Source organism: Hypomesus nipponensis, chromosome 17 (genome assembly GCF_054491055.1).
Source record: "Hypomesus nipponensis isolate SF chromosome 17, ASM5449105v1, whole genome shotgun sequence".
NCBI classification, from domain to species: domain Eukaryota; kingdom Metazoa; phylum Chordata; class Actinopteri; order Osmeriformes; family Osmeridae; genus Hypomesus; species Hypomesus nipponensis.
Window position 1 is genome coordinate 7,556,506 of NC_140377.1, and position 11,221 is coordinate 7,567,726.

The 11,221-nt window shown below is 43.8% G+C and overlaps 1 protein-coding gene across 1 annotated transcript; it reads right to left on the reverse strand.

Annotated features, from left to right (window-relative positions):
* Positions 1–205: 205 nt before the first annotated feature.
* hs3st3b1a (heparan sulfate (glucosamine) 3-O-sulfotransferase 3B1a) lies at positions 206–10,963 on the reverse strand. The gene is made up of 2 exons (XM_084677683.1): positions 10,199–10,963; positions 206–2,301 (listed from the first exon to the last, which is right to left on the reverse strand). Exons 1-2 carry the CDS (start codon positions 10,705–10,707, stop codon positions 1,683–1,685), a joined length of 1,128 nt encoding a protein of 375 aa, XP_084533809.1. The 5' UTR covers positions 10,708–10,963; the 3' UTR covers positions 206–1,682.
* Positions 10,964–11,221: the final 258 nt, after the last annotated feature.

Here is an 11,221-nt window from a genome sequence, read left to right on the forward strand (position 1 = left end):
GTCCCCTGTAGTCTAGTCACCAGGGACCCAGGGCTCCTTCCAGCTTCATCATCAATGATCAGAAATAGCAATGTGAGAGACGAAAAGCTCTGAGGGGCATGTCCAGATGAAGTCAAACTAGAGAAACGTTTGCATCGCATAACTCCAAATGCACTATACTTAATACACAGCATTGCTGACAAGCCTGAAGGTATTTGTGGTTGAAAATATATTTATTTTACTTCAAAGATATAACAACATCTGTTCCATACTCCAGTCCCCAGTCACATGACTTTCATTATCATCTTTGTAAAAGAAAACATACAGTAACTTAGCATATGCACTGTATTTACATTTGAAGACTTACAATATATCATCTGACTTATGGTGTAAAAAAAACATGAACAATGTCTGTGTCAGCACAGCACAGTTGAATAAAACTCAACCATACACCGACCAACCTAAGAATTGAGAGCCCTGAAAGAACTAAGCTTTGGAGATCTCCTTCCACCACAACGTAAGTAGGACTATCACACTGAGTTCCCAAGAAACAAAACAATATTTGGGCTAACTGTATCCTCGACAATCAAATATTCAAAACGATATAACTCATAGTATGAGGTTATTTTTGACGTCTTAAAAGACAATTTTGCATGGAGTTTCATAGTTAGGGGTTGTGGCTATCATGGCCCTAGTAAATGCTATTAACGACAAGTGTCACCTTGCCTGTTTCAACAGCTTACTGACAGCTACAGACCACACACAACACAATGTGTCCATCTGTCCATCCAGATAAAGGGGATGTGAAACTAAAACATAAGCTTGTCAGGATTAAAGCTTTGCACACCATGTTTTTCAAAAAGGTTTGTAGTTTGTCAAAAACACTTGCTTATACTGCATCTTCAAAACCCACAGACTACACTGCTGACAACATGATACTGTATGAGTTTCATTGTAAACAACTACTCAACAAGAATGTAAAACCTTATCTAATTTACAAATGAATAGATGTTCTTCCATAGGAAATGTCTTCCAGGTTATAACTTGAATGTACAATAGTATGTTAACTGTAATTCACTCCTTGATGGATTTTTATTCTATGGCGTGCATCCCCCCAAAATCGGAACTGTGCCATTATTCAGAGCTAAGTGACATGATGAGGACGTGAGAGTATTGATCTACCTGGCAAGTGGTTCTGGATCTGCTTAGGCCTGTATCGACCCTCCTAAGTGGGCCTGTGGATCTTCAGAGGTCAAGCAGATGGGATGGGTGAATCACCATCTATTTGTCTCCTCCAAACTTAGTTAACGTTCAACAAAGCTAGAGCAGCATTGTGAAGTCAAGAGATATGTACAGGATTATTCTGGAAAATACAATATTTGACCCTGCTTGTAATACCCGTAACAGAGTACATTGTGCTTCTTAGAAACATTTGAGAACTGTAATATTTGGAGGGGACGATATCAAGATAACTTAAATGAGTAAATAAGCCTGTGAATAGATAAAGTGAAATGAACAAAACATATTTGAATCGATCATTAATGTAGGCAGCATAGTGAGTTAATATCATAGAAATAAATTATCATAAAATAGAATTCTGTACTTTTTACACAAACACCGTATGCTATACACTGTTCAACGATATCTCCATTGTGTTAAAACGACCCAAAAAACACCATGACAGAAAAAGCAAATGTTATCTCTCAGTCCCAGCCAAAGTCATGTCCAGTCATCTGGTAAAACTTCCTATTAAAGGGTTTATAGAAGTCCCTTAGCCTCTGCACTACATCTGGGTCGATGTTGGGGTGGGTCCGGCCTTTGGTTTTGCCCAGGCAGTGAGGCTTGCTATTCCCCTCGGGCCTCTTGAGGCAGGGGAAGCCCTTGGTGGGGTTGAAGTGGAAGTGCTTGTTCGTGACCACCCTCCGTAGCCCCAAGAAGTCCTGCACGTGGGCCATCTCACCCGCCGGGTCACTGATCAGACTCTCTCCGCTCACAAACAGCAGCTGCTCCACGGGGAAGTAGCGCAGCCAGCGCTCCAGGTGCTTGGCATACATGCCGATCTGCACGGCGCTCCACGACGTGTCTATGAGACCCGCCGTCATGTTCCTGAAGGTCAGGCTCTCGAAGGAGGGGATGTCGGGCTTCTTGGAGCGCGTCTGGGTGTAGTCGGAGATGACCCGCGTGACGGGGTCCCGGACCACCACGATCAACTTGGTGTCCTTTGACATGGCGTGGATCCGAGCGGGAACCTCCTTTGTGACGAAGTAGCTGGGGGTTTTCTCCATGGTGATTTGGCCTTCCAGAGTTTTCGGCATCAGATCCCTACAGGGAGACAAAGAAAAAGAGAGAGGAGGAGGGGCAGGGAGACAGGGAGAGAGAGAGATGGTGGTGAGTCACAGGGAATACTCCATGATTCATACAGTCACAAGGGACATCAGCAGCAGTACCACGGCTACATGGCATTGTTCTGTTGATCCAGCACCGTCACGATGGATAAAATGGTCAGATTAACCTAGCCTAGACACAGACAGACTAAAGCTGTGCTCATGTGTAACCTGTCACTCACTGGACCAAGCGACGTGGGAGATGTGTTTAAACCCAGTGTCCTTGACCAGGACTTACTCATAATGCATTTTTGGTTACATTCGCTTCCTCGAACACCACATAGCACATTGGATGTCTTGTAATGTACTTACACTGGATGGTAGTAAGATTTACAAACTATATGAGTCTTGTGATGATTTACAGCTTCCCTTTCAGACACAGAAAGCTAGTGTGTAAACATATGACAGAGATATCCCTAAGATTTTTTTGAGACGTGAGTCCCATTCCTTGGAGTCATGTGCTAGGGAGCTTCCTGCTCCCACGATGGCATCCTTTACTGACCGGGTATGACTCTTTCAGATCCTAAATGAGCCTGTTAACAGCAGCCCTGATGGACTAATGGCTAAAGTGGGCCGGTAGGGATTAGGACTAACCCAAACACACTGGAGCATTAAAGCTGACTGCCTGTAAAAAGAGAGATGGAGGAACGCAGGGAAGAAGGAATACAGGCTGAGAGAGGACACAGAATACCCAGTATAGACAGTTAAGAGCAAAGAGTGTATCCATATGTGTACAACTGAAAGGATGAGCAGTTGTACAACGTGCCTTCTTGCCTTCCCTGAACGTGTTTCGTTTGCCTGCGGACTTGCCCAACTTCAGTCCTCCCAACAACTTGAGATGAAATGAATGGGAACCTTCATTTAAATGTTATTGCTATGGGATAGGTAAATGCAATTAAAATGACAAATGATTATATTGTATGGCCATCCATTGATGCAAGAAGCAGAAGCTCTAATAAAAAAAGACCAGAGATAATATCAAACTAATTAGTGCTGCAGGAGCAGGTAGGAGACACCCTGTATATTGCAGGGTAGAGCCGAGGGAGGACTCCTGTGTCTACCGGGAAGACTGCACTGGCTTAATCACCAGTGAACACACAAGGGGCTGTGTTGCAATAAGGTGTTTCTCATGCAATAAACCTACAAACCTCCAAATAAATAAACACTCCCTGCATCCAGTTCACTATAACTACACATGCATTCTCCTCCTTTCCCCCTAGAAGCTTCACCGCTGTAGATTACATTTACATGTAGTCGTTTAGCAGACGCTCTTATCCAGAGCGACTTACAGTAAGTACAGGGACATGCTCCCCGAGGCAAGCAGGGTGAGGTGCCTTGCGTAAGGACACAACGTCATTTTGCACGGCAGGGAATCGAACCAACAACCTTCTGATTAATAGCCCGACTCCCTAACCGCTCAGCCATCTGACCCCCTCTGTAGATGGTGTAGAAACCCTTTAGAACCCATCCAGGCAACAGGGCTGGAGAGAGACTAACAACTAACATCAGAAGCGTCGTAATTATCTGCTGTATTTCTTGGATACACAAGCTGAGTGCCTCAAGCTTTTCGCGAAGCCCCGAGGGAGACAGAAACTTACTACCAATCAAACTTTCCACTTAGTCCCCAAGCAAAACAAACCTGTGTGAGAGGTGCATGCATTATTCATTTAAACACAGATAGCGAGAGAACATCCACTCCAGCGGTGGGGGAGAGAGATGCCCTTGGGGGGCAGACGCAGCAAGCTTTCGCAATTTGTTCTGCTTAATAAACAATGTTGCCTTGAACCAACAGGTTTTAAGTGTATCTTCTATCTATCAGACAGTGTTAAAACGGTCACATCTTCACACGTTTGAAGCAGCTTGAGTGTCCTTTGAAAATGGAAGAGAACATCTTTACAAACTCTGTCCTTCATGCGGCTTCTTAAGTCACAGAGGAGAAAAGCAGGGCTGTGAAGATAGCAATAAGCAGAAGGAGAGAGTGAAGAGAGAAAGAGATAAAGAATGTCAGAGAAATGTAAGTTTAAAGAGGAAAGAGGAGATTAGATGGAATCAGGAAAGGGTGGGTAGATAAACCGAAAGATTGCAGAGGTCAAACTCATGACCCACTACCAGATACCAATGCTACATCCCTTTTCTACACTTCAGATATTGGTCTAAAATGCTGTCTTCCTCTACTACTAGATAACCCCCCCCCCCCCCCCCTCCAAAGACCAACACACTCACACACACAAACACACATACACACTAATCCGATAGGGTCTACTTTGGAGCTTTCCTGTGTTTTGTCTGGTGGCTAGTCAGGTGTGTCCATTAAGCTGGCTCCAGGGCTGTTTGAAGGCTTGTCTGGTGTTTACATACTCTTCTATCAGGAAACAGGTTCAAAGGTAGGAATTTACAACACTGCGTGTGACATGTAGTTTGCTGATTTGTATAGTACTTCCATCTAAGTTCACAGAACAAGCGTTGCCATTCAGACTTACTGGCTTACAGGCTTAAGGCTGACACTTGCTCCATGCAATACACCTAATACACCTTCTAACTGGCCCTCATTTGGTCAATCTGAAATGTAGGTACATCCTGAATTTTGAGGCGCGTAAACAATTTGCGATGCTATTGTGCTACAAATCGAAACGCGCTGCTTAGGAACACACTCAGTTTCATTAATCAGCTCCGTGCCACTGTGGGAACACCCCCTCCTCCCTTCTCCAGCCACAACAGAGTGGATGAGAGGTGGTGGTATGCAGACACTTCTAGAATAATCGGAGCGAGCTTCGGTTAGACACAGGTTCTAGCTATGAATCAAAGGGAGAAGGGTCTCAGGGCGGGGGCCTTCCCAGACCCCAGTCTACCTTATCACACGTGTGAATGTCATCATATCACATGGCACGCCGGGCCTTATTAAGGAGCGCTTACGTCCAATACTGTATCTCGACTGCATTCCTGCCAGTTAAGATAGCACATGGAGAGCTTTTTTCCCAGGCTGTTTGTTCATGAGCCACCGTGAGGCTGCAGGAGGATTCAAGGCCACCTGGTTCTCTGTTGGAGGGAGGCCCAGGACTGAAGAGAAGAGGAGGTGGAATTTGTCACCATCCTGGCTTTCTCGGTACAACTGTCATACATAAACGCTGCCTGTATCCTGCGTATAAAAAGCATGAACAATTCGTTCACTGTTCAAGAGCAGAACACCAGAAACCACACAGTTGCTTCAATCAACGGATATCCAAATGTAACTGCTTGACCAAGGAAATCTTACATTTTCACTCAGATAACCACATCTGTGGCAACATTACTGCGGCATTATACAGCAATGCATTGGTCAATGATCAGGTCATAAAGGTATTGTATGTATGGTTAACTGAATGTTTTGGAATCTTTAAATGTCAATCTCCATGGTCCCACTTTGTCAGTGGATGACGCACTGGCCCAGGTGATCCCAGGTGATCCTGGGCCAGGGCACGGGCACGGGAAGCGGAGATGGGCTGGACTGATAGGAATCTGTAGCAACAAACAGACTTCAAAAAAAAGTCCAAGAGACAAAAACAAAAGGATGGCTTGAAAGGAGATGGACTGAAGGATTTCAAAGATACACTGACTAGTTGTCACAGCTCCGGTGAAGAGGAAAGTGAGAGAGGAAACTCTTTCTCTCAGAAGACACTCCACAGAGAACAATGAGGAGTATAACAATTCCTGAGAGGATAGAGGAGTGAACAACAGAAGAAAAAAAAACTCTTGAGGTTTCCATGGACGTCAAAGGGGGCTGAAATGCCTACAAAAAAAATAACGTTGGCTATCTATTTTGAAACTAAATGTTTCATTTAGGAATTTGATTTGTGAAAGGTCACAAACATTCAAATCTAACGTTTCGTTTATAATACAAACATTTTATTGTTACATTGTTTCAAAACTATTTTTGGAATGCTAAAAGCAAGCATATTTTAAAACCCTCCTTCTCTGGCTACCTAATTTTCAGAGTGTTTTTGTTCTTTTTCCCATCAATTTGCTGATGCATTAACTTCTGCTGGGAGGAACCTACATTGAAAGCCTTCCTGACTTCCCTATATCCCCAAGTGGCCATGAAAACTATGGAGGATGGTGACTCAGCACAACCCGCTGGTGGACTTACATGAACCTGCTCATGGGAAAAGCAACTTTTCTCTCTGAAATCCCCCGGAGGAGAGTCAACTGTCGGTCTAAAAAGCGGAGGCTTAGTGCCCGAATCTCCTCATGGCCGTGTTCCATTGAAGCCTCTCTGCGATGGCGTCATGCTGTGTTTGTCAAAAAGCACTTTCACCCTCCTGGCCACATTTGCATACAAAGTGAAGGAAGAGAAAACACGTTTCACACAATTGTCTGCTCTTTTATCAAGGGGGTTAATGCAAACCTCAGGGGTTCTCCCACATCTCCTTTCACACAGCTCTATAGAACTGTTGCCCTTTCTAAAGACTCTCTTAAATGTGCTGCCTGCTATCTGCCTCTGGCCCTAGCAAAAACCCCCATGGGGCTCTGTTTTTGTATTGGAACAGTTTTCTGACAGTGTCATTGACTTGGGTGACAAAACACACTTATTGTTTCAGTAAAACTGGGAGCTGTTAAAAAAAGAAACTCAGTAAGGATGGGGGAAACATGTACCTGTTTTGGAGAGGCACTGGTTTGGGAATCAAAACAAGGGAAATCAAATGAGGACACTAGCTTTAACTGAAAAAACAAATGCTTCAACATACCTTGAATTTTAAATATACATATACTTTATATACAAGGCCCCTCACATTTCTGTAGATCCTCAAGGTAATCTAGTCAGTTGGGAGAGGAGGGAAAAAAGTGTCTGAAAAGTAGCGATGTGACATAAAAGGGGAAAAACAGCGAGGAGCAGAAAAGGGAAACTGTTCCCACGACTTCTGGAGTCCCCCTCCTGTGCCCTGTATGAGGAAGCGTGCACAACTGCCTGACTGCTTCTCTCTCTCTCTGTCTGTGGGGGAAAGCGGGCAGCGTTCAAGGCCAGGCTCCCCCGCTGAGGGAGGCCTCTCCTGTGTGAGCCGGCAGCAGGACGCACACGGCTGCCCTCCCCAGTGTTGGTCCAACAGTTTGGGCACGGCTCAAAGCCACCATGGGGGGGATTGGCCCACCCAGCAACCTGCCCTTCTCTCCTCTCCCCGGGCCTTCGACCAACAATTAGTCTGTGGTACTACTGGGGAAGAGCGACAGACAATCAAGCCGTATCTACTCTGCAAGCGCTCCTTCTGTCCTCCATCTATCGTTCTGTACAACTCTAGAGGAAATATGCTCAAGTCACTTTAGAATCAGGGTGAACGTCTAGCATCCAGCCACTCTGTTTTGATGGTTGTTTTTTGGACACGCCAGCCCTGTGTGTAGATACTCACGTGACTTGATGGTGACTTGACTGAGATGCAGGTGGCTGTGTCTCAGAGAAACGAACACGGTGGTGTTAAAGCTAGCTGGTGCATTGAGACAAAGATAAGCAGGGTTTTCCCCCCTGCACCGAGTGATCATTAAGGGTTGCTTGTTGTGCTGTTCTGCAGTCTAAGGTCAACCACCACTGCTCTAGTCTGACTGGGCTTACTCAAGCCAAGATGTTTTAATTAACCAGATCACCACTCCAGAGAAACAGGTTTAATTAACCAAGCCTCTAGGTACAACCACACTGCCTCTAATCACTTAACAGTACAGCCATCCGATAACAACAATGTTCGACTGCAGGATGTGCCTTTAGTGCGCTGTCAAAAACGTGATTGACATATTTCACTTCTTGATTCAAGCCTGATACGTGCGCAAATGACCAAACATCATCGCTATTTGGTGAAAACTGTGGTCCTGCATTCATCTATATTCATTCCTCAGTGAGTGGAGATGCACAAAAGACATCTCTACACACAGTGTCCTAAACCTGTCCGGAAATTCTTGGAGGAGCTTGAGCGAAAAGTCCTTTGAACAAACGCTTCACTTCCTCCTTTGTGGTGATATGAGGGCGGCTTTGGAGCGGTTGTTGGGCCCTTTAAAATTGTCTGCTAATCTCTCTCACTCACTCCATTTAATTAAAGTTCAGGTGCGTGTCATTGTTCAAGATGCTTGTTGTGAGAGGTCTCATCATCGATCCATATCCTTGAGACAACTTTTGATGCTGTGTGTCCTCAATAACAAATAATTCATGAAACTTTCCTTTAGCAATGCCCTGTAAGGAAACATAACTGTCATAATAAGGGTCATATCAAATATTAATTTAGCAGATGCTTTTATCCAAAGCAAAACACGTGGGATTTGAACCTGTGACTTCTTATTCTGCAATCTAATAATCTACCCCTGAAATATCAGTATCTTTGTCGGAAACTCACTAACTGTGCATCAATGGTTAGTCACTGTAGGTTCAATCATATAGCTCGGCATTTTATTCATCCCCCAAAGGGAAATGTCATAATAGCAACATGCCTGGTGTCACTGACTATAGGTCTCAATGCACAAATTGAGTATGTGGAGAAATCCTTTTGGACAAGTCACCACCGAGGTTGAACCCCCTATCACACTCAAACAGCAGGCTCTCTGGCCGTTCAGCTGCAGGAGTTTAAGCAGAAAGTAAGTGATGCATCTTTAGGACTCCATCCAAAATCTGAAGCCACATTTTGGAAGTTGCTATACAGTCCCCAGGTCTATGATGTCTGTCTTTGAAATTGAGCCCCAGCCAAAGCTCAGGTTCTAAAGAGAGTTACTGCCACTGAATCCATATCTAGGATTTGTTGAATCTGACCTGGGACTGCTAAGGAATTATGTCATGAGCTAGGCTCATGATTTCTGGCCATAAACGAGGCACTGCGTGTTTGAACCCAATAAGAATCTCATGTCAAGCTAAATTGCTAGTAGAATGGAATTGTTCCGTGTCTCATGTTTCCTCGAACTGCTGTAGCCCTCTCCTCCCCTCTCCTTTTCATAATACAGTTGCTGGTGGAACTCCAGAGAACAAGCATTGGCAATTCTTGGTACTCACATCGAAGGTCATACCAAGCTAAATAGACAGTTTTGTGCAAAACTGTGTTCACAGCCATTACAAGTGTATGACATGTTTACTTTCTCTGTGTTTGCAAACCCAATCATCTTTGTTTGCAATGAATCAAGGCTCAGACTTAAAGCCATATCAATGTCTTCAATATGTTTTGAATACAGACTGCTGTTTCATTATGAGCGGTGTTGCTAGATTATAAAGTAATGTAGTCCTAAAGTTCAATAGTCAACTGTTTATGGCTCATAAGTTATTTAGGTCACACATCATAATTTAAAGCATTTCCTGATTGCTTGATTGGTCCTATAAAAACATATTTTGTCAATTTAATATTAACAAAACACTATAAAAACATATTTTGTTTTTATAGTGATCCTTGAGCAGCAAGTATCTTTCCCATTGCACTGTCTGTGTGTGTACGTGTGTTTATGTTTTAATCCTTTTTAATTAGCTAATCAGCTAGTGTGCACTGTGCAACACAACACAAAGACCGAATGTCAATTTTCATTTTTGCATGAGCATACTGCATCTGAGATACACCCTTATCAAAGCTCGGGTAGACTACCCCTGCGCTGTGCGTCATCGTTCTTCTGGGAACTGAGGAGACCCTGAGATACACGGTTCTGAGGGGGTGCAGTCTCAGTCATCAACCAAAAGTAATATACTCAATAGTTTCAATCGTAAAAATAAATCAATAAATAACGCATTGTCTTTGTGGAAATTAAAATGAATTATGACATCAAATACATCCTATGAGTACAATACAATTCTGAATTTCTTTCTCGTCAAAGTTATATTCTATTTAGTGTACACTTGCTGTGTCAGTTACCTGTACCACTCCAGTCCCTTATCGTAGTTCCGGTCAAAGAAGTGAGGCTCGGCTCCCACAGCTCTGATGTCTGGATGCACGCGGAGAAACTCCAGCAGCGCCCGCGTGCCTCCCTTCTTCACCCCGATGATAATTGCCTGGGGCAACTTTTTACTTTCCGACTCATTGAAGATACTTGACATGGCATTATCTTCCACCGTCCTCGGCTCACTTCTAATTTCATCCCAGTCTTCTCCTCTGCTGTCTAAATCATTTTCATTATTCAGTAAGTCTCTGGACATCCCTACATCTTTAAGATCAAATTCCACGTCTACTCCGTTCTCCACTTCGAATTGTTCATGTTTAGTCACAGAACCAACCATAACATTTGGCATTGTTGAACAGTAGCCAACACAGCAGTATATCATGTAAACCCACAGTGACAGCATGATGGATAAAACAAAGAGTTTATTTTTCACGGGGGATGATGACACAACATGTAGATTGTGAAATACAGGACTATATTCCATAAGACTGTCGGTAGAGAAGATTCCGTGGAGGCATTATGGGCAAAGTTGTGCGCTCCTGTTCCATCGCTATAATCCTGGTGAAACGGACGGATCCAACAACTTCAGTGGGTTGTTAAAAAATATTTGTTGATCATTTCCTCTTCTGAAAAACAAATAAATGATAGACTACATTCGGTTTTAGTTGATGAAATGACAAAGGTGAGTCCACTTCTCAGTCCTACGTGCGCGTAGTACTACTACTCCCATCACAAGCTCTCTCCGCAGCAGCGTGTGAGCGCGCCGAAGTCCTGATCAAATGTGTACGTCTGTGGACTGGAGGGCGTATGACTGACAGTAAAATCGTCCAATCCCAGTAGCCTGAAGACATCGCTGCCTTTTATTTGCCACTTACCAGTACATCCATCATTTGTACTGAATAGGCCAACTCATCCAAATTAGCGCTATTTATTTATACTAAAGTTTAAAACATTATAGCCTGTCATCTATTTAAATGGCTGCCTGTTTTGATTCTAGA

Excerpts from the sequence above, each read along its gene's own strand:
- hs3st3b1a (XM_084677683.1), bottom strand. The coding sequence starts at position 10,707 with ATGGAATATAGTCCTGTATTTCACAATCTACATGTTGTGTCATCATCC. Across the intron at positions 2,302-10,198 it reads AAGGGACTGGAGTGGTACAG|GGATCTGATGCCGAAAACTC; the intron begins GTAACTGACACA and ends GTCTCCCTGTAG.